At 36.0% G+C, this 24044-nt stretch overlaps 1 protein-coding gene across 1 annotated transcript in view; it reads left to right on the top strand.

Moving 5' to 3' along the window:
* Nucleotides 1-14772, top strand: part of LOC110400420 (sodium channel protein type 2 subunit alpha-like) — a 73370-nt gene extending 58598 nt beyond the window's left edge. The window contains exons 23-29 of the mRNA XM_021400292.1: nucleotides 833-955; nucleotides 2828-3109; nucleotides 6181-6234; nucleotides 7229-7366; nucleotides 9194-9298; nucleotides 10344-10614; nucleotides 11531-14772. Of these exons, the coding sequence (XP_021255967.1) occupies nucleotides 833-955; nucleotides 2828-3109; nucleotides 6181-6234; nucleotides 7229-7366; nucleotides 9194-9298; nucleotides 10344-10614; nucleotides 11531-12732 (2175 nt within the window). The 3' untranslated portion in view covers nucleotides 12733-14772. The remainder of the gene's footprint in view (nucleotides 1-832; nucleotides 956-2827; nucleotides 3110-6180; nucleotides 6235-7228; nucleotides 7367-9193; nucleotides 9299-10343; nucleotides 10615-11530) is intronic.

Genomic DNA, 24044 nt, shown 5'->3' on the forward strand with positions numbered 1-24044 from the left:
TGCATGCTTGTCTGTAAAATATCAGAAATTAAGAATTATTCACCAAGTACATATTGAAAAAGTTATATTAGTATAGGATCATAACAGCAAAGCATAAGAACGGCTATATTTGGTTCAATACCCTACCTTGGAGAATGTCAGAAATGTCTTCTTGGAAAACTATTAATATAGTTTTTTTTTTATATATATGGCTTATAATAGAAAATCCATTGAAACATGAATCAGGAACTCACTGTGGCTATAGATCATCAAACAATTACTTTTATAAGGCTAGCATCTGTTAGCATCTATCAGACAGATTGCATGTTTCCTATACTTAGAAGAGTTTTTGAGCGAGTTGACCAGGAAAGGAGAATGTAACACCTCAGTCAACTGGCTATTGGTTCTGTTACATGCTTCTGATTTAGAAATAATTTATTATTAAGCATATTCGTAGTGATTATAGATACGAATAATGTCAGTAGTTAATAAACTGTCTTGATATAATCAGAAATTTAAAGTGTTGGGAAGGTTGAATCTTAATGAATGTTAATGAAAGTATGGCTCTTTTATCCTCAGGTATTTCTGAGGACTTTATCCTTCACCAAGACTGTGCTTTCGTCTGACTTTTAAACCTTATTCAGCTATAACAGCTATTTCATAGCATATATTCCTTGTCCAAATCTGCCTCCATATAGCATACCAGAAAATATGAAAATCATGGGATTGGTCCTCTAATGTCACTAAGCTAGTGCTTTCTTCCACTGATCTTTCTGTTGATCTTTCTGTATATTTAATTTGTATTCTTCTTAAATAAACTGTAGAATGACTTTTAATATATTTCTTTTTATAGGTCTCATTGGTTAGTTTAATAGCCAATGCTTTGGGCTATTCTGAACTTGGTGCCATTAAATCGCTTCGGACATTAAGAGCTTTAAGACCTTTAAGAGCCTTGTCGCGATTTGAAGGAATGAGGGTGAGAAAAAATGAATGAGCGTAAATAAATCTATGAATACAAAAATTAACGTAGAATTATGAGACTCATGCCTCCTTCAAACAACTCCATATGGAGAATTCGTGGAAAAATGGGAAAAAAGCTTTCAATGTCTTCTTAAGCACAAGATATGTATATAGCTAGATTTTGGATATTAGATCTTAAGCTCTTCAAAATTGCCTGCTCACTGCTGTATAGTTGTGTTATCCCAGCCCTGTGGCTGTTAAAATTTCCATTTATTTGCAGACCTTGATGAAAAAGGAAAAGAATAGAGATGGCTTTTTTTTCCTTCAGTTTAGTAGGGGACTTTTCTCAAGAATTTCTGAAGTTAGTTAATTTCCATTCTCTTTTAGTTTGTCAGATGGAACAGGATTAGCCAGGAAAAAAAAAAAAAGGAAAAAGTGGGAAAAAAGGCAGCTAAAGCTTTCCTGTGGCTCTCCATCTATCAGTCTGGGAAAAGGATCCCACAACACATGCTGTAATATTAAGGGAGGGTTCTCTGAACAAATACCTGAAATATGGATGAGGCTGGAAATAGAGGACAGCTGGAAACCATTTTCTTAACAAGTGTCCTTTACTTCATACAAATACATCTGCTGCCATCTTACTCCTCTTCCTACATGGCTAAATCCTTCCTGTTGAGGAAATTATTATTTTCAAATTCTGCGAATCTGACAAAAAAAACTATTACCAGCTGTCTGCTGTAAACACAGACTAAGCTATTTCCTGGAAAAATAGATACATAAAAAATTTACAAGGCAGTGTTATTGAGAAATTTCTCCTCAGTCTTTCACTTAAAAATACTGGATGCTGTAGTATGTTTTTAGTTCAGTTGCAAGTCTTAAGTCTCAAAATAGTGTGGTTTCTGTCTGGATAGAGGCTGCTGATATCCTAGAGGTGGCCTCACCAGCCAGCGCAGCAAACCGTGTCCTGTGACACATCACCATTATGTTTTGCACAGTTTGCATTACAGACAGTATGTAAACTCCTATCTAATAAATGGGCAAAACCTCTGTTGATCTTAGGCATTTTCAGTCAAGTTCTAGATTTGAAAAATACTACTATTTTGAAAACCATACATAGTTATTCACTATACATAAAACTACTACAGTCTTATACGTAAATATGGTTTAGTAAAAAGAAATTACTTGTATATCATTTTTGTTCAATCACAGTAAGTAATTAATAACATTTTTGTCAAGGGATTTCATCTGATTTTTACTGTCACTTATTCACATATGCCAGCTCAATTGTATTAAGTGCTGCAATTGAAAAAAATGTGGATATGTGGAAGAGCAACTACAGTGAGACAGGCAATTTAAAACAAAGATTTATAATAGATGCTGTTATTAAATTAAAGGTGCTTAATTATGTTACATTGTAAACAGATGCTAAAGATACACTGTTTCCGATGTATATGTAAATGCTCTGTGAATAAAATAATTTGTAATGGTTTCAAATGCAGACGTTTTTATTTAGACTTTCACATCATTATTCATTGATCTTATTCTGCTTTATTTCTTATTTATACGTTTTGATTTGTATTGTTGGAATTTAACATTACTTTCTTTCTTTTTCTCTAGAGCACACAAATTCTAAGACTCCATCTTGCTACTAACAGGTTTTCTTTTGTTTTCACTTTTTTTTCATCGTCTTTGTTTTCATATCATTTTTATTTTTTGTTTTTTGTAATCTCACTAGTGATTTTTATTGAACCTTAAATAATGTTTCCCCCTTAACTTCTACATTGTTACATTTTATCTATCTATTGCATATTAAAATAGCTCTAACATCTTAAAAGTATTTTAATTTTTCTGTTCATAAACTGACTATTTTCTCTAATTTCTCTAATAGGTGGTTGTAAATGCCCTTGTAGGAGCAATTCCATCTATCATGAATGTATTGCTGGTTTGTCTTATTTTCTGGCTCATCTTCAGCATCATGGGAGTAAATCTGTTTGCTGGAAAATTCTATCACTGTGTCAACACCACAACTGGCGAGATGTTTGATGTCAGTGATGTCAACAATTATACTCAGTGTGAGGAACTCATAAAAAACAATCAAAGTGCCCGCTGGAAAAATGTGAAAGTAAACTTTGATAATGTAGGAGCTGGGTATCTTGCTCTGCTTCAAGTAGTAAGTAAATTCATATTTTTTTCTTTTTGCTCTCTTTAAAGAAGTCTTGGATAAATGGGCAATATACGTCTGCTAAGCAGAGAAATAATTTCCTTATAGCAATGATGTATGGCTTACACAACAGAACTTGAAAAAGCCTCTACTGCACTTTCACTTGCAATTTTTGAATGAATAGTAGTAGAGTAACTTTTCAGGCTAGACAATACAGCCTCATCGTGATGATAAAAATGTCTTTTTAAGTGGAAAGACGTACAAGAATCTGTACAAGTGCTGCACAATATAAACTTAAGAAATGGATTTAATTTCTTGTCCCTGTAGAAAAGATTCAGGGGTCCCTCTAATTATTGAAAAGGTCTGTCTGCTCCTTTATGAGCTTAGTTATCTTCTAAGACAGGAAAGCAGACAGCAGTTTAAAAGCCAGACATCCTAGCTGAGTGGTCTGATGCGAGCAACTACTGCCAATGCCTCCCATATAATCTGTTCCTGGATATCATTACAAATCCACAGCAACATCTTTCACATTTAAAATCCATAAATCTCAGCACATTTTGGCACTAGGAAATTATTTTTCCTGTCAACAGGTCAAGATAGAGTGCATTTTTCTTCATGTCTACACTCATCTAAGGAACCAGTTTGTCATTAGATATAACAGTAAGAATATAATAACTCAGAAGATCTCCAGTGCAGGTTTAAAGGGGAATGATTTTTCAGACCTTGAAGTGGGTTAGGGAAAGGAATCATAAGTAATAGAACATCTGTGATTGGGGCATCCAGCGTTTCATGTAGCATGGAGACAATTCTTCCTGTAGTACAATACTTCTACAAGGGTTTGAGTATGGATAGTTACTGACGAACAGATCCTGACTATTAGGATCATTTCATAACAAATTCTTTTGATGCTTGCAGACAAACAGCATTTGCTCCTAAAATACATATATTTCATTAAGAAATACATGAAACCATGAAGACATTATATTGTGGTTAAACAGGAAAATGTAAAATACTTTTACAACAAAAATTATATTCATGATTTATAAGCTTCCTATTCTATGAATGGTTTTATGAAGCCATTATAATAAACTAAATATATATTGTGTTACATATAATGTAGTATTAGATGTTTTTGTATAGCATGACATTTATTCTATAAATTATCATTACTAATACAAAGTCTGTAAATTATATTTCCCCTTCAAGTCTTTTTCCCACACTCTCTGGTACAGAGATGTTTTTGTACAAGGTACTGAGTGTTCCTTTTATTTATGCCAGAGGCTCCTTATTCTGATAGCTGATATCTGACCCAAAACACAAGCAAGCAAGCAAGCAAGCAATTATGCTTAAATGTTTGAGCTCTGGTGAATCACTTGTCTGCAGTTTGACATACAGCTTTAGTGTATGAAGAGATGTCAGAAATATCATGGGATTTTTACTGGTCTGGTACCCCAAAGTTTTCTAAGGAAGATGTGCTTGTAACTTCTATCTCAGAGTTGGTCAGTATCCCTAGATGACCTTGATTCCCGGTTTAACTACCTTGCTTGTAGAATTTTGTTTGTGAAGGCAAAGTGACCCTTAAGTTATGAGTTGTAGTATTGAATGATAGCACAAAATCTGTAACTTCATATGTCATTGCCATTCTAGTACTAGGGATTGAAGTGAACCATTATCACCAATACTTGCCTCTGAAGAAGTATAATGTATACTTCTAGTCTCTGCAAGCTGCATCTGAACATTATCCATATCACCCATCCAGTCAATATTAGTCTTTAATTTCTATATGACTACTGTGGAGCTTTCATTCTTCTCCTTCTTTATTTCTTTTTGTTCCAATTTTTCATTATTTTCTTTTTTAAATATTCTCTTCAGGTTGTTTTTTTTCTGCTGAGATTAAGGGATCGTTGGGCATGTATCACATCACTTCTTCAGCTGAATGTCTCCACTTAACATTCTCTCTACCCCTCTTGTAGTTATAACTGTTATCAAACTCTGTTCCTTTTCTAATGATGATATGCAAAGTACACCAAAAGGTTGTCAGTTGTCAACTGAGGCAGAAAGATCCATTACGCTTGGCTCCAAGCATATCTTCCTAGTAAATATGCACTACATTGAAAGATTCATCCAGATATGAACTCTCCTAGAGCACAAATCTTCTGCTGTGGAAACTGGCAATTGTACCAAAGCATGAGAGCTCAGTTTTAGCAGACACAGATGCAAATACACTCCTTGGAATGGTTCCTCACCAGACACTCCTCAGAAGATATGCTCTTTACCTGTTCATTTCACAGACTTTTTATCTCTTTTCCTTTATTATGGATACTCGGCTGACAGGAAGGCACTCACACTTTCAGCTAGGATGTCCTACCATCTCTTCGGTGTTCTTCTGCAAACAGACATTCACTCTCCATGAAAATAGCCTCCTTACAGCAATCAGGACAAATCTATTTTTTACTTATTATACTACCTAGATAAAGTCTCTACTTGAACTCTGCACAAGTTTTTATAAATTTAACCACAGCTCTTTCACAGTTCCTGAGGTCTTCTGTAAATCATACACCTCAAGAACCAATGTATATTTTGCTTATGAATAGAGTCTATTCCTTTTACTTATGTGGGATTAAAACATTTCTAAAAATATCATGGAAGTATGGCCATAGGCAAAACATTCAGATACATGTTAATATCTGCACAGAAGCTGCGTTGCAGAATCCATCAATTCATGCTGTAAGCTTGTTTAAATGGCTGTCACCGTGACTGGTTGTAAATTGTGCCTAAATATCTACAGCATTGATGTCCCAGCCTACCACTGGTCATCTGCAAGGTAAACACCTGCATCTCCACACACACTGAGCCTGTGCTGAGAGAGCCCAGTGTTAATATTTTTGAAATACCTAAAAATAATTTATAAAAAAATCAGTAGTACTCTGAAAAATCTTTTAATATTCCTGTTTGTTCAATATGGCTTATAAATTTTTTTTATGATTTCATTAAAAGTAAAGGTCCAAATGCTGAAACCTCGTTATTTTTCACACTCCAAATTTTAGAGAGTAGATAAAACAACTGTATTTTACTTCTAGGCTACTTTCAAGGGATGGATGGATATTATGTATGCTGCAGTTGATTCAAGAAATGTAAGTGTAAGACTTTCAAAAATAATTTATTGGTTATATTCTGATATATTTAATTTAGTATAGTGTTAAATAATTACACATACAATAACATTAAGAATTATTAACAGCATGAATGTACATTTTTTTCCACATATCTTAAGGCCACTTCTTTCTAGTCTAATAATGTGAATTAAATTCACTTAACTTGATCTTTTTTGGAAAAGGTAATGTAAATGAAATAAAACAGACAAGATGGCATTTAATGACTTCCTTAAATTATTATGATTATATAATGTAACACTATATAACATAATTCTAATAGATTAAATTTATTTATTTTTCATTAAATTTTACAGCCACACATTTCATTGTTTATTTAGGCTGACCACTTCTGTTATTCAGCTATTAAGTGTGATTAGATTTTAAGGTTGAAGGCCATCTGTTGTTTTCTAGAAATTAAAATTTTATTTTGGCTAGAAAACTTCAACTGTGTTTACCTAGTATAAGAAAGTGCAACACAGATACCTGAACTAGTTCTACACAGCATAGGTTACATTCACACTAGTGATAATCAGTCATCACACAGTGATACTCATCTGTCAGAATACATATCCTATTTAATTAACTTCAACTTCTCTGCTGTAGCTTGCTGTGCAGTTGAGATGCAGGCATTGTCAGAGATGTGAAACCTGGAAGAACTAAGACTGTAGCAAGATCCTCCTTAGAAATTTGGCTCAGTTTAATAAAATTCAGAAAAGTTTATAGAAAGCATGATCTATGCCAGGAGCTTTGTTTGTATGTACATACATAAACACATATCTGTGTGCATTTACATTAAAGTTCCATAGGAATAATCATTCTGTCAGCTTCCAATTCTCCAAATACTGACAGGAAAGGATATATAGGGTCTTTTTATTAATTGAGTGCTGAAATAACATATACCTATTTATAATTTATATAGTCTTTTCTTACATTTACTGCTCTTTTGATTAATAAAATTTATAATATTTTGTAGGTAGAAGATCAACCTAAGTATGAGGACAATCTGTACATGTATCTTTATTTTGTCATTTTTATCATATTTGGATCATTCTTTACACTGAACCTTTTCATTGGTGTCATTATAGACAACTTCAACCAACAAAAAAAGAAGATAAGTATATAAAAAGTTTGTCTATTGCTATAAATCATTAATTATAATGAATTAACAATTTATTGCTATAAGGCTAAGAAAAACAAAAGCTATTTTGCTTCATTGGATAAAAATTTCTTTTTTAACATAATCTCTGTGATGTGATTTTGACATTTGTATTACAGCATTTTGAAGGACAAATCGTTACTAGTCTGTTGACAGTAATTTACAAATTGTGTAAGAGCTAAAATGAAGATATAAGAAGGGAATTTGTGTTACTCTTTTGATTAGATGTAACACTATCTGCTATAGGAGAGTTTCCTTTTGAATTTAATAATTAATTTTATAGACTCTTATAAACTGTTGACACCTAATGAATCTACAATATGAAAATATGTTCATATAATAGATGCTAATTCTGCAAACTGAATAAAGAGTGGCTTAAAAATCCAAGAGATCTCATGCCTAGGCTTAAAGATATAAGTAAAAATGTATATGAAAGAACTCTGTTATTCTAACACCTGAGCTCTGAGAAATGAGATGAGCTTGTTAGACATAAAGAAATTAATGTATAATATTAGAAATAATAAAGTGTATGTATAGAAGGAAGGATATTTTTCCACATACATATGTGTTTTAAACATACAAGTATGTTTAAAATATCTAAAATATTTAAAATAATTATTATGCATGTAATAATTAAAATAATCTTAAAAATATAAAATCACAATTGCATTTAAAATATTTTGAAGCCTCATGATTCTTAGCCTTCAATTTCTGAATAGAACTATCACGTGAGGATAACTGTAAACCTTTGCATGCTGTGAAAAAGCAGCTTCATCTGATTTGGTTTTATTTGATTACTACATAAAAAGCAGCAGTATAAAATAGAATCTGGGGTAAAACCCAGTTGTGAATGATAGATATTTTTGTGTGTGAAAATATTCTCCTGTTTCTTAGGAGTTGGATTCAATGATCCATATGGGTCCCTTTCAACTCAGGATATTCCATGATTCTAAAAGAACCATAAACACATCTGGGGCTAAATTTACCAAACAGAATAGGCTTTTGTCTTTGATATCCACTTTAGCAGACAGTGACTTTCACACTATGTTTCCACCTGACGTAGTTCAGATTCATTTATAAGTACAATTCACTTTACACTGGAATTCAGTCAGTTGCACATCTGGCAGCATTAGCATCTGAAAACACCATCGCATTTGAACTAGCCAATTTTGAGGATTTTTTAAATTATTAATTTGCTATGGCATGACTTGGGTTACTTTTCTGAAGTTCCCATCAACTGAGAAGTTTTTTGCCCTCAGTTTAGACTCAAATAGTCTTTCAAATAGTCATGCGTTGGAATGGGCTGCCCAGGGAGGTGGTGGAGTTACCGAACCTGGAGGTGGTCAAGGATGGAGTGGATGATCTTGTAGGTCTTTTCCAACGTTGGTGATTCCATGATTCCCTTCACACATTAAACCTCAAACTTACCCCACTTTTAGACCTGTCTAGCCTAAAAGTTAATCTAGAATTTAGGACATGTAAGGCACTACACAGGCTCCTGTGCACTAAAATTCTAATTAGCAAGTTCTTTAACAGCATTGTTATAATAAGAACCATTTTAGCCATGTCAGCAAAAGTGAACATAAGGACACTGGAAAAAAGTCAACTGTCAGAAGACACTAGCAAGTATTTGTGTGTGTATGTGCTCACTATATGAAAAACAAACACCTAAAAAATTCACTTTTGTTAGACGAAATATAAATGTAATATTAAATGTCAGACAGGCATACTGTAGTTAAATGCTGAACATGTTAGTAATTAGTTTTGGTATTATTTCTTTACTTTGGAGGTCAGGATATATTTATGACAGAAGAACAGAAGAAATATTACAATGCAATGAAAAAACTGGGATCCAAAAAACCACAGAAACCTATTCCAAGGCCAGTGGTAAGAACTATTTGACTTTAATAGCACTACTACTAAATATTCATCTGGGAATATGATTTTACCCAACAAGAGAAAGTTATATGCCTGGAAGGAAAATGTTTCTTTTTTTTCTTTTTTTTTAATAAGGTATAATTTCTCTTTTTTTTTAATTGAGTGAGTAGATCTTTCATATTTATTTTAAAAATACAGACTCTGAAATATGAAGTGTTGGATTTAATAACGTTAATGTGATAAGTTTCATAATTCCCTGCCTGAGCCCTAGAAAATTACAGTTAATTGGCTCATTTACTGGTCCTTGTTTCCTTTGGATAAACTTTGTTTCTTCCAGAGAATTTGTAGGAAGTGGGGATGCACTGGCTATTGTTGTTGCAGACAGAAGGGGGCACTGGTCACTTAATGTGAAAGAGAAAAATAATTTCACGGAATAAAAGAATGCCCTGGGGAGTACAGGATAAACTAGAATATGTTTGCCTCTAAGATAAGAGAGCACTCTGTTATTTCCTGAAATTCTACAGAGTTTGGAAAGGAAAATACTTGTTGCACCTTGTTCACTGGGTGGTGAACTCTAAGGAAAAGCATACAGCCATAAACAATTAGCTAAGTAGTAAGGGAAACCAGGATAACTTCAGCTGTCCAACAGTCTCACCAAGCACAACTAATTTAACAAAGACAGAGACCCCTAGGGGTTGGTATTCTAAAGCCAGCTAAGGATAAGAATCAGAAAATGAGTTTCTATTTGGCGGGTACTTGTCCAGTATCAAGTTATACCACCTTTTTATAATAATATTATCAATTTTAAATGTTATTGGTATTATCATTTCAGTGCTTCTCTTTCTATTCATTCACTCAACAGTGGTACATTTCTTCATCCACTATAAAAGGCCTAGACAAAATCCAACAAGGGCTAGGTGTAAATTAACAGATGTATTGTGAATGGGCCTTGCTCTGCATTCCCAAGATCTTGCAGGGACTTGGTTTCCCATTTGATATTTCTGAAAGCAAATATTTTCAGAGTATAAGGAGTATCCTGTCTTTATTTTTGCAGAACAAATTCCAAGGCATGGTCTTTGATTTTGTCACCAAACAAGTATTTGACATCAGCATCATGATACTTATCTGCCTTAATATGGTCACGATGATGGTAGAAACTGATGACCAGAGTAAAGAAATGGAAACAATTTTATCTCGGATTAACCTTGTGTTCATTATCCTTTTCACTGGAGAATTTGTCCTCAAACTGATTTCACTTCGCCATTACTACTTCACTATAGGCTGGAATATTTTTGATTTCGTGGTTGTGATTCTCTCCATAGTAGGTAAGAGCAATTCCCTTTCAAGAAAGAACAAGTGGATGGAAAAGAGAGCAGCTGTTTCAAGAATATGAATTTTTCTGTTTTCAATGCAATTTGATTCAGATCTCCATACTTTATAGCATAAAATGCATTAAATGTTGCATATGAGATTTTTATTACTCTTATTAGGTTCAGTTACCATCTTTAACATCAAAGGACATGAACGATCTATTTGGCACATTCCATTAATACATACACATTTATAAGTGTTTATTGGTATATGCTCACCACAGATTTGCTTTCATTAGGAGAACAGGAGTATACGAAGGGGGAGGGATTTTTAATTCCTTTTTCTAACTGAGGTCTTGGTGAATATTTAGATTTCTGTCAGCTAGAAGTTATTGACTCTCCAATGTGTAAATTAGTCATATGAAAAAATAGTCTCAAAGACTTTCCAATAAACCTGAGAGAAGCTTTTCTGAATGCAGTGCAGATCCTCAGGTAAAAAAAAACAACATTAATTTGCATAAATTAAGCCAATATATTCTTTCACAAAAGAAAGCAGTAGGCTTATCATCAAGAACTAGTCACATCTAAGAGATAAACTTCTCTTTCTGGGCCTTTTTAGAAAAAACTGGAACTCAGACAGACACTAAACTACCTTGTCACAAAATGACTTCTTTCTTTTACTTATTTCCCTTCTTCTCTTAGATATTGTATCAATATATGGAAAACACAGTGCTATTATAATTGCTTTGAATAAAAAGTAAAAACTTGTATGATCTTCTCCGGAATTCTGACATTACCTTACATGTCTGAAAATAAAAAGGCAGAGACTTCCTATTCTGATTGCTTTCAGGACAGCAAGAAATAAATATTTCCATAAGTAATGAATGAATACATTGAAATGTTATTTTAAGCACTCTTTTTTCTTCTCTAGGTATGTTCTTAGCTGAGATGATTGAGAAATATTTTGTGTCCCCTACTTTGTTCCGAGTCATCCGACTTGCCAGAATAGGTCGCATCCTGCGTCTCATCAAAGGCGCAAAGGGAATCCGCACTCTGCTTTTTGCTCTGATGATGTCTCTACCTGCTTTGTTCAACATTGGCCTGCTGCTGTTCTTGGTCATGTTTATCTATGCGATATTTGGCATGTCCAACTTTGCCTACGTTAAGAGGGAAGTTGGAATTGATGACATGTTCAACTTTGAAACATTTGGCAACAGCATGATCTGCCTATTTCAAATTACCACATCTGCTGGCTGGGATGGCTTGTTGGCCCCAATTCTTAACAGTGGGGAGCCGGACTGTGACCCTCATAAAGATCATCCAGGGAGCTCTGTTAAAGGCGACTGTGGCAACCCTTCAGTTGGGATTTTCTTCTTTGTCAGCTACATCATCATATCCTTTCTGGTGGTGGTGAACATGTACATTGCTGTGATTCTGGAGAACTTCAGTGTTGCAACTGAAGAAAGTGCCGAGCCCTTGAGCGAGGATGACTTTGAGATGTTCTATGAAGTCTGGGAGAAGTTCGATCCAGATGCAACACAATTCATAGAGTTCAGTAAACTATCAGATTTTGCAGCTTCGTTAGATCCTCCTCTTCTCATAGCAAAACCAAACAAAGTCCAGCTGATTGCAATGGATCTGCCCATGGTAAGCGGTGACAGAATTCACTGCCTTGACATTTTGTTTGCTTTCACAAAGCGTGTGTTAGGGGAAAGTGGGGAGATGGATGCCCTCAGAATACAGATGGAAGACCGATTTATGGCAGCCAATCCTTCCAAAGTCTCCTATGAACCAATCACAACCACATTAAAACGGAAACAGGAGGAGGTATCTGCTCTCATTATTCAGCGTGCTTACAGGCGTTACCTTTTAAAGCAAAAGGTTAAAAAAGTATCTAGTATATATAACAAAAATAAAAACAAAGAAGGAGATAGACAAGTTATAAAAGAGACAATTATTGATAAACTAAATGGGAACTCCACTCCAGAAAAAACAGATGAGAGCTCCTCTACAACTTCCCCACCATCCTATGATAGTGTAACAAAGCCAGATAAAGAAAAATATGAGAAAGACAAAGCAGAAAAGAACTACAAAGGTAAAGATGTCAGGGAAAATAAAAAAAAAAAAATGTAAGAATTCTGCTTGTGGGACAACTTGTTTACAGTCTTTGAGAATGAAGCGTCAACTGGACTCCTGCAGGAGGCTCATGCCAAACTGACAGTTTTTACATATATGTGTGTGTGTGCGCGCGTGTGTGTGCATATATATACATTATATATATACTTAAGGTCAGTGCCTATAACAAAACAGTAAATCTTCATCATCAAACTGTGACTCTGTGAACCAGAGTAACAAACCTGACAAGAGGTTACTGTTTTCACTACAGCTGACACTGCTAAGAATGAGGGATAAAGCGGCTCCACAGAGAACAGGGAGCTTGAAATACGTGCAAAGCTATACTTTTTTGTGTTTCACATACTGCCAAACATGTAGAACAGTACTTCTATTCACTGTTTGTAATTCAACAGCTACATCTGTCATATTTTTACAAAACTGGTATTAGTGTATCATTTTTTAATTCACAGGTTGTTTACTATTATACGTGACTATTTTTGTAAATGGGTTTTATGTTGGGGAAAGAGGTACGAGGACCAAGTGTTCTACTCTCAGACTCTCTATTATGTACAGATGCAAGTGATTTGCATAGGCATGTTGCACTTATCAGTCATGTCTAAATAAAAATATGACATTGCACAAAGCTAAAGATTTTAAGAACTTCCATGTTTCAGGGTTGCTTTTTAATGTGAGGCATCCTAACTACTTGTATGGATGCATCTAGATTACGTACATCCAGATTAATGTGCCTGGAAAGTTTTCTCTAATATAGAGGAATTTGCAATGACTTATTTTTATGCAAATCATTAAGCATGAAGCTTGTGTGAAAATATTCACAGCTAAAAAAAATATTGTATGGTTTCTACACTAGAAAAAATAGCTTTACCAAAATATACCTGGGAGATTTTTTCTTTTTTTTTAAATACTTTTTAAGCTTTTTTCCTGGATTATTCTTTAGTTACTGTGTTCTCTCATTAAAGCCAACATCCAATAAATATCCTTTGCTATGTAAATACTAACGGTGTACTGCCGTGAACATTTGAGTGTAGAACTAAATGGCTTTGCCACACTGAATTCACTGAATTGCATCAGATATGTACCACAATGTGGGTAACTTGGAAAAGCTCAAGTGAACATTTTGTATTCTGTGTCATTATAGATAGTTTGGAGAGCATCACTGATGCATGTCAACACTTTTGCTGCTGTATCTTGCTCCTTCCACTGCCTCCAATGTAGGAAGCCATATGTCAGTGGCAAGTTGAATAAAGTTGTCCAACCAGACCTCATTCTTTCACATCATTAAGCAATAGTTTGCAGCTATTGATGAGCTTCTTTAGTTTTGCATTTTAAATTTGAAGTGGCTACTATGTCGTGTAGAATCAGACTGTACAGGCCATATTTCAAACTGTTTAACCTGTTGAAAATGTGGTTAGCATTTATAAATATTGTAAAGAAAAACCATTTGGCAACAGTTATGTATATAAGAAGAGTGTCTTCAAGTTTAGATCACTATTTCTTATATTTCTTTCCTCGTTCACTCAGCTTACTTTCTAACCACAGTAATTTCAAACTGGAATCATTCTATAAGAAAAGAAGTATTTGTAGACTATCATGTTTTAATATTATATTTCAATGTGAAGTAAATTGTGTAAATCTGGAACCCAGCTTACTGTTTCCAAATAGTTGTATCTGGTAACTGGACATAGCAAGGAAAGTACTAGGGAAATGCGTGAATTTCTAGTGCTGACCACATCAGAAGTTCTAAGATAGTCTCATCATTCATGAAATCCTCGCTATTTTGCAGTATCTGTTTACATAGACTATTCTTATTCTTTTTGAATCACACTGCACTAGACCTGTACAAATAGGACCCACAAAATTTCCCAAGAAGAAAATGGCACATTTGTATAATCCAAGGACAGCAGGACACTTTGTGTTTCATACACAAGCTAACATTAAATGTATAATATTTCTTTTACTAATGCTTTTGACTTGTAATGTGTTGGTGAAATGCATGCAGGAAATTGTTATCATCATAAACAACATAAAAATATTACAAATGAGCCAAAAAAAATAAAGATTTCATTTTTTATTGTATTTGTCTCTGTTCTTCTGTTGAATAACAAAAGATAAAAGCTGGCTTTGTAACTAATAATAATGCTTTCCTTACCACTAGACCTGAATACCTTATTCTTCAAATACTAGCTTTTTTTCATGTAAAGCAATTTAGAAAAAAAAAGCAGAAATTTATCTACGCCCCATTTATTCCTACTTCTTTATCACTGACATATTGTTTGGAGATCACACAGGACATCTACACATTCTGCCCAAGAGCCTTTCAGTCAAACCTCAAGAACTCTTATCAACAGTGAAGGCACTGCTCAGTATCTGAAGTATTGTTTCAGTGAGCCATATTGCTGTACCAAAGTTGCCTGTTTTTGAGGTATATACATGTAAATATACTTTCCACCAAAGCTCTTTTTTGAGTCTTGCATAACATTCAGCCAAAGAGCTCATCTCAAACAGGTAAAAGTTGTTTTAATTGTGCAGTGATTCTTTTTATTCCAATGATTCTAAAAAGTAATAAATACCATAATCACATGATCACACAAGGAGACAGCACAAAAATCAACCATGTTAAAAAGTGTTCATAGTAATTATGTTGAATATTAAACAATAACATTTGGATGAATTGAAATGGCTGTTTTGATGTTGTTCAAGGGCAAAACAATACAGTTCATGAAAAGTGAATATTATGTCATTGAATTTGAAATTAAAAATTAACAATAAGAATATTCATAAACCTAGAGTCTCTTACAGAACTCTGCAAGACTACTTTGCTCTGCTTCCTCACCACACAATTTATGCAGGAGAACATTGACAGTGCTTTCTGGACCAGAAGCAATGGCTTAGAGTCTTGCTTTAACCTGGACTGGAAGACAGCTCACTTTGCTTTGAGGGCAGGTATGTCCTCCTAATTACCCTGTGCTTCTGGGAACTTCCTCTTCATGTCTACTTTTTTCTTTTTCCACAGAAATCAAAAGATGGTTGGTATAATTTAAATGCTTTTAGAGCATTTGAACAGAAAAAATCTCTTGAAAGAATTGCCTACATGCTACTAGGCCATACGGTACCAAAGGTTATTCCAATCAAAGATGGCTTTATACTCCTACCACATTGAGCTTGTGGGCCTTTCCAGTTAGCAAAGAAGGATTCCTTTTGGCCAGTAAAATCCTTGTTGTATGATTGTACTGACCCTTGTCCATGAACAGCTGAATTTTAAGGTGTACAACCACAGACATAATGCCTTCCACTATGTATTAAACCTCTTACCTGTCAAAATGAGAGTAATACTGACGGTAGAGCCTGGTCATTCCTGTAGTGCAAGTTGATTACTTGCTCTTTTCTTTAATGAGTTTTTAGATTAAAAAATTTCCATGTGGATGCCCAGAAAGGAGACATATCTTCATTCAGTACACTGCAAATTAATTCATAGGACAGCAAGGCTTATTGCTGTTCTCAAGCTAGTGTTCCCAGAAGTCTTAGTGCCTCACACAAGCTAATGCAGCAGTACTAACATGTGCACTGTCATAAAAGAGTAATGAGCTTGCAGAATTAACTGAAGCTAATTCTGAATAATACTGAAGTATTATCAAAGGATGAAAGCTAAGGGTGCAGTGAAAAAAAAACAAGTATTGTGAAACTAACTTATCAAATAAGGGAAGTTGTGACCACTCAGTACTTCTTAGAATTCATTATGAGCTGCACACAGTATTTGTGTTTAAGATGTGTATATTAACCAATCATTCAGAAGGTAGAATTATGTTGGGCAGTAATAAAAATCAGTGAAGCCCTCGCTCAGAGGGCTTATCTTCAGCATGGTATGTTATACCACTATTATCACTACATGAATCATTACCATTGTCTGAATGTATTTCCACTGAAGCCCTCAGCTCTCTTTAAAGTGCCATTTGTTGCAAATTTTATGTTCATCTCTGTAGTTCTTCTGGAGAGATACATTTGAAAAACTATAAGGAATATGAGCAGGAAGAAAAATCACTTAACTAACAGGAAAAAATCCATACTTAAAACATATCTTCATTGTTTTCTATTTGCTGCCTGTTTGAAGAATGTTTGGTTATTCCCTTAGAAATAACACCATGTGACCAAGGCAGAAAACGACAGAAATAATTTATTATAAACAAAGCAAATAGTAATCTGACTAATGAACTGTAGTTACTTAGTTGGTTATAATGGATGTTTTCTAAAAGATCGTGATTAGTTCATGCACAATTTAACAAGAAAAGATAAGGAGGATGGTCAAGTGCTTTGATCTGTTTCAGCTAAACACCACAGAGCAGAGATGTGTTCTGTCTTTGTAATGCAATGCACACTCTCCATCACTTTACAAATTAAATACTTCACCCTCATAGAAGAAAATGTGCTGCAACATGAGCCTCAGCTAAGCTAGGAAAATAAATTGTGCTGCAGTAGCCTAAGTAAACTGAAGCCAATTACCATTTCTCAGGAGAGGAGACAAATCACATGCATCTCTGCAGCAAGTGCTATGTTTGATGCATATAAGAAAAGACGTATCATGAACAATTTATAGCAGTAAAGCAGGCATCCATTCCCAGGCATTCTGCACTTCAAGTACATTTCCTGTATAATAAAAGCCATGTAATGTTTTTCTCATAACCTACATTCAGAGAGAAGGGGAAAAAAAAGTATTATCCCTGAAAGATATTCTTTGTTCTTACCAGAAATACATATTTAAAAAAAATACAAAAAGAATTTACTACCCCTTATACGGACATGGCATTCCTGCTTTTTTTTTTTTAAAATAAAACTATAAACCTCTCACAAGAATTTCAATATCATGTTATTTACTCTTCATTCAAAAACTTTTATACCCTGTACATGGACTTCAAGCATCCTACTGCATCAGCCTCCTAATGTAAAAACATTGGGTTTGCTATCAGAAGGTATGCCCCAGTTATGTGCTTAGAGCAAAATAAAAGTACAGACTTAATGAGTGAAATTGGCCATCGTAAATCGAAGTGGGTCATGCTGTTTTTCCCCTCAGTCTAATGCTGTGATACCCTGTCCAGCAAACCAAAAGAAGCATTTCAGCAACATGCCATATATTTGTAGCTATATTCAAAGATAACATGCACACACTTCCTAATTATTTCACACAAAAACTAAGTGGTTGCATTATGATGATTTTTTTTTCCCAAAAAACTAGAACTGACAGCCACAAAAATTTACACTTATTACCATTTTTCTCATTTCTGTTACAGGGGGCTGACAGTGACAGGTCCAATTTTACGACTCTGCAGGAAGCTCAGTTTGGTATACACTTCAGAGATCCCAGCTCTGATCTAAGGAAGGAAATTGATTGACCTAGAAAAAAATAACAGCTTCTTGTCTCTGCTGAACACTGATGGCCTCATCCTACCTCTTCACGCAAATAAGAGAAAGATGAGGAGCATGTGAAAGCATGCAATGGGAACGCTAAATAAATTCGCTTTTAACTAATATTAAATGAAACACAAGCACAAAAAGATACAGAAGAAAAAAGGGATGATAGCTTTAATTGGCAGAGTCACATCTTAACATGTGGGACGCATATCATAGGTTACATTTATTCTTTGGATGGGGTTTTGCTGTTTGCAACTCCAGGCACCAGGGAACAGCACATTCTTTTAAAACTCTGAAAGTGACAGGGGACAAAACTGGCATAGCATATGCTACTTTCATGAATGTGTGCTGTGTAGAAAGGATGTTACTAACATCTCCCATCTGCACCAGGCACATCCTTAATTCATGTGTTGCAGAGTTTTTGCAGAAACGAGGACAAGCAATGATTTTTTTTTTTTACTTTACTGTTAATATCTTCACATCATAGTGCAGCATTTTAACCCAGAGTCTGTAATTTTAAATGCTGAATTTACACATTTTCACTTATATGTTTTAGATATAAGAACCTGTAACTACTCCATTTAGCACACTCTCCCCCTTCCTGAATGAGAAATAATTATCTGGTTCATCCAATTTACGCAGTAGCAAATGAGGAAAAGCAACAGTGGTATTTAAGTTGCCTCCATCCCCACCCAGGCCCTCTGGGTTTCTGATATATCCAGTGAAAATTTTCAAGTTCTAAATGAGGACATGAAGCAGCACCTCACTTGCCATAGACACGGGAACATATGGAGTACAAAGACCTTTAAGAGGACTGGATGATCTTGTAGGTCTTTTCCAACCTTGCTAATTCTATGATTCTAAGAGGCACTCCAGCGGACAGCTGTATAGAGGAATTCTCAGTTCCCAGACCTAGCATGATTACAGCCATTTGCATACTGTGAACTGAGTTCAGCAGAACTCTGATGCTGACACCTTACATTTCTTAATGATTCATACACAAGACAAAGTCCTAAAATGCATGAGGTACCTAAAATCTGAAAGCTCCCCATTGTTTTAGCTGTCTTAGAATACTTGCTGAGAAGTAGTAAAGTTTTCTAGGTAGGCGATTCATGGTATTTAATTGTAAATAGAGCAAGCAAGACAATTTGGTAACTGAGCAAGTAGCTTTTCAAAGCTATTTTGCAAGCCTGTATTTCCTGTTCTAGCAGTTCCAGTTTTTCTAATACACACAATGTACGTATACATGATAATGCTGTATGTTGTACCTTAGTTAGAACACGTAAATGAGAACTTTGGAAGAGAAAGTAGGTTGCCAGCATGGCTGCTCCCAATTCATTATTCTGCAGAATTTGCCGAGCAGAATCTAAAGACTGTAAATATTTTACACTAAAATGATATTTCTGTATTTTCTAGGTCACTGCTGCTTTCTGTTCCCAAATCATCAGGAGCAAGCCGCGGACTGAAGGAACTGCTGCATGTGGAGTACAAAGGTAAGCAATTGTCTGCAACCTTCTGTTGCCACACTCCGCTGTGGTGGAAACACACACACACACACACAATCCCTTGGGAATCTGAGATCCAGGTGGTAACTCTCATTCGGTCACCATGGGGACTTAGTGAAAAACTTCAGGGAAGCACTAACCAGATACTTTTCTTCCATTTAGCCAGTACTCTCTAACTAACTCTCTACTAAAAATTCAGGGTTTCTGCCCATCCTTACTCTCCTCATGTACAACACTCTTTTCTGCCCTCATTAAGAAATCTGAATCAGGACGACCTTTCTACTACCTACATACATACAGCATCAGGCTGAGTGCTCTAGCAATCAACAATATTGGTAGCATCACAGATTACAAACTTTTCCTGCAGCTTCACCTGTCCAAGTTCTACATGTAGATGCACAGAGTGACAGCTGCACAATCCTTAAAGTAAAATTTCAGTCACATGAACAACAAATAACCCACATCCCTTCTGAACCACATGGCTAGCTTTCATTTTGTCTTCAGGGCTGACAGATCTTCATCATCCTTCAGTCTTTATTATTTAGCTCTTTTTAGCCACTCACATTAATTCCTCCAGCAGCAGAGAATTTTACCTGTACTGCTGCAATGGTTGCAATGCTAGCAGCGGGCAGAGTGACACTGAAGTGTAGCAACGCCAGCTCCAGCTACCTTCTCAGACCATTTCAGAAGTTCAAAAAAAGCCTTGCCATTTCATGCCACAGAAGAGGAGCATAAAATCATAAAAATCACATAACGGTTTGAGTTGGAAGGAACTTAAAGATCATCAAGTTCCAACCCCCTGCTGTGGGCAGGTCTGCCACCCACTAGGTCAGGCTGCCCGGGGTCCCAACCAACCTGGCCTTCAACTCTTCCAGGGAGGAGGCATCCGCAGCCTTTCAGAGAAACCTGTTCCTCTGCCTCACCACCCTATGAGTAAAAAATTTCCTCCAAATATCTAATGTAAATCTCTCCTGTTATAATTTAAAACTGTTCCTCCTCATCCTATTGCTATCAGACCATTTAAAATTGTCTTATGATGCTTATAAGCTTCCTTGAAGTACTGGAGAACTGCAATGAAGTCTCCCTGAAGCCTCCTCTTCTCTGAGATAATCAAGCGCAACTCCATCAACTTTTCTTTATTAGAGAAGTGCTCCAGCCCTCTGATCATCTTCATGGCCCTCCTCAGACCCACTCCAACAGCTCAATGTTCTTCTTATGTTGGGGGCCCCAGAACTGGATGCAGTACTCTAGGTAGGGTCTCATGAGAGCAGAGTAGAGGGGGACAATCACCTCCCTCATCCTGCTGACTGCTCCTCTTTTAATACTGTAACCCAGGGTATTGTTGGCCTTCTGGGCTGCAAGCACTCACCACTTGCTCATGTCCAGTTTTTCATCCATCAGGATGGACCCCTAAAGTCCACCCCCTCAAGCCTGCTCTCAGTGACTTCTTCTCCCAGTCTGCATACATACCTGGGGTTGCCCCAACCCAAGTACAACATCTTGCACTTGACCTTGTTGAACCTCATTAGGTTTATGTGGGCCCAGTCCTCAAACCTGTCCAGGGCCCTTTGGATGGCATCCCTTCCTTCCTTCTATACGTAGAGTGAAAACGCTGGGAAGTCACAAGGTTGCACTTCTTAAGCCACTCTTGAAACCGACGACAAAGATGATGCAATCCCATTTTTCAGATACGATATCAACAAGGTCAAACCATGTGTAATCACTGAGAATGCTATTAGACTCCTTCCACACTAGAAAGCTGGCTGTTTGTGTGTGCTAAGCACCTTCCAGCTTCTTAATTCTACCTGCCTAAATTCCTGGGACATACAGAAGGAAGTCACAAAGCTGAAGGATTTTACCCATTTATTCCCATTAACATTTCCCACCATAGCATGTCTACTCTTTGTCCAGATATATGCTTATCGCCACAGAGCCCTCCTATCCCACTTAGACCACTGCACTAACTGCTGCCCATTAACCTGCTTTCACCTCAGCACATGTATATCTACATTTCTACAGTACCTCACTGGGAATTCCTGTGGTAAACATAATGCAGAAGCTCAGGCTGTGTGACTAACAGTCCTTTCATCTTTCTGATCCATGCAATGACTTTAAATGCTAAATGTGAGCAGCCGCTGCATGCTGTCTGCAGTGATGTATTCTCTCTGACTGCTGCATTTACGGAGCACATGCTCATGTGACTGGGTAGGCATGTAACCTCGTGCAACCCATACAAAAGATCCCACAACCAGGAGCCCATCTCAATGCCCTTCCCCACTATCATCTTAGTAGAGCCCCCTGGGGACTGTGTGTTGGCATGGTGACAGGACATCACCACCTGCCTGCCTGCAGTGAGGCAAGCAGCCAGAATGCAGAGCTTTGTTCTGCTGCTGCTGCACAAGGCCACATATTATCCACCTGATCCTAGCAGAAACCATTGAAAAGGAGCACAATTTTCAAAGTATAAAATCTGAAGTTCCAGATTATATTAATAAATTCTTATGAAAATGAATCAACAAAACTAACAGTAGCTTGGAAATTTAAAAGAATGAAAGTTTCAAATTGTTCAAAACACATTTTTGAATACAAAATCATAAAAGGGATGCCGTATTTCCAAGAAGTCTAAAATGCAGGCATTATAGAAACAGATTTTACAGAGCTGCAATCATTACTACGCGTTGCTTTTACACCAGTAGAAGTGCTCACAGCTTATTGAACACTGTTTGTCTGCAGTTAAGCCAATTCAGGCTGCAGTATTTTGGCAGCTTATGAGACTCCAAATTGCATCTCACCAAAAATCACAAAGAAACTGGCTAAACTATTGTCATGGTACCACTTAGGAAAGGAAAGAAGTAACAGTATAAATAATAAAAATAAGTAGGCCAAATGCTTTCCAGTACAGACAGGAGACAGCCTGAGCAGAACAGGAGCCAGAAAACTCCTCCTTCTTATCCCATATACCTAGTGTACGTCTCATGTTATGTGCACACTGTGAAAGATAGCAGCGCCTTATACCTGTCAGATGTGGGTCTGTTTCCCTACCTTAGCTTGACCTTACACTGGCAAGACTGTGAGTATCTTCTCTTTCTTCTCATCCCAGCACACCAGGTTTCCCTAGGAAAAAGAAGCAGGCTTGTAGGGATTCTTGGTGTTCAACTAGCCTCCTGAAATGAGTCTGTGAAGGGTGAGGACAGCTGAATTCTCTCTGCCTTGTGGTTTAGAGTTATGCATGCCCATATGCAGATTTTCCAGAGGTTGTGCTGATAAATTGGGTTGGCTCTCCAGTTCCCTAAATGGAAAGGAACTACCGAACTCCTAGGGATCCTAAAGATTCATCCACATTTGCTGGCTTTCCCGTCAGCATGGAAGGCTTTCTTCAGCACAGAAGACAGCATGGAAGACATTCTTCTACCTTTACAACATCTTTTGTAAAAAGTAAAAAAACTTGTTGATTTGTCTTCCAAATAGTATAGTAGACAAAGAGTCTTGATGACATTAGGAAGAATGAAAAGAGTGTTCCAGTGCTCAGATACACTGTTAGTTCACTTCTGACTAGACCATTAAACAGTAGTGAGATGCTTATGTACTCTATTTATAGGCACTCTCTTTCCAACACGTGCCATTCAAAAGCCAGACAGAGGCTTTCTGGCATAAATAAAATAATAAAGTTTCATGCCTAGAAACAGAACTCAGCTAATGTTGAAGGTCACATATGCTAATCTGCCATCTTGTGGGCATATACCACAGTACACCACTTTTTAATTTCTACTACACAATTTACTAGTGACAAATTAGTATTTCATTTTTGTACACTGTCTGTATAATAAGACTAGACAACAAAAGATTTCTTAATGAAAGATGTGCAACACACTGAACCTGGACAATCTGCAAGATATAATAAAGAACAGTCGAAAATTGTCACATGTAGAATTATCAGAATTAAAAGACATGAACTCTTCAACAAACATAACAGCAAATCAGACAATTCATTCTGTTTTCCAATGAACTATCAGATCTACAGGCCAAGTATCACAATGTATTCTCAATCAAGCAAACACACAGAAGTTAAAGAAACTGATTCCATATGAAAACGGCATATGATAATGGGCTAGCAGCTTTATGTACAAATAAATCTTATGCAAGTTTTAACTTTAGTAGTAACTTATGACATACTCATAATACACTACAAGTTGAAGATGCAAGCCAAAAGTAAAAAAAAAAAAAAAATCCAGAAAAGTAAGCAAATATACAGTAACTGTAGTTGGTTAGTCTACCCTTAATGCCACTTCTGCTACATGCTATGTCTTATCCTCAAACTATCAATACCAATATCAAACAGGAATCTGTTATCAAACCATACCATGTAAGATACTGGTTTCATATGTTAGTCACAATGTTTAG

The sequence above is a fragment of the Numida meleagris genome, chromosome 5, assembly GCF_002078875.1.
Source record: "Numida meleagris isolate 19003 breed g44 Domestic line chromosome 5, NumMel1.0, whole genome shotgun sequence".
NCBI lineage: Eukaryota > Metazoa > Chordata > Aves > Galliformes > Numididae > Numida > Numida meleagris.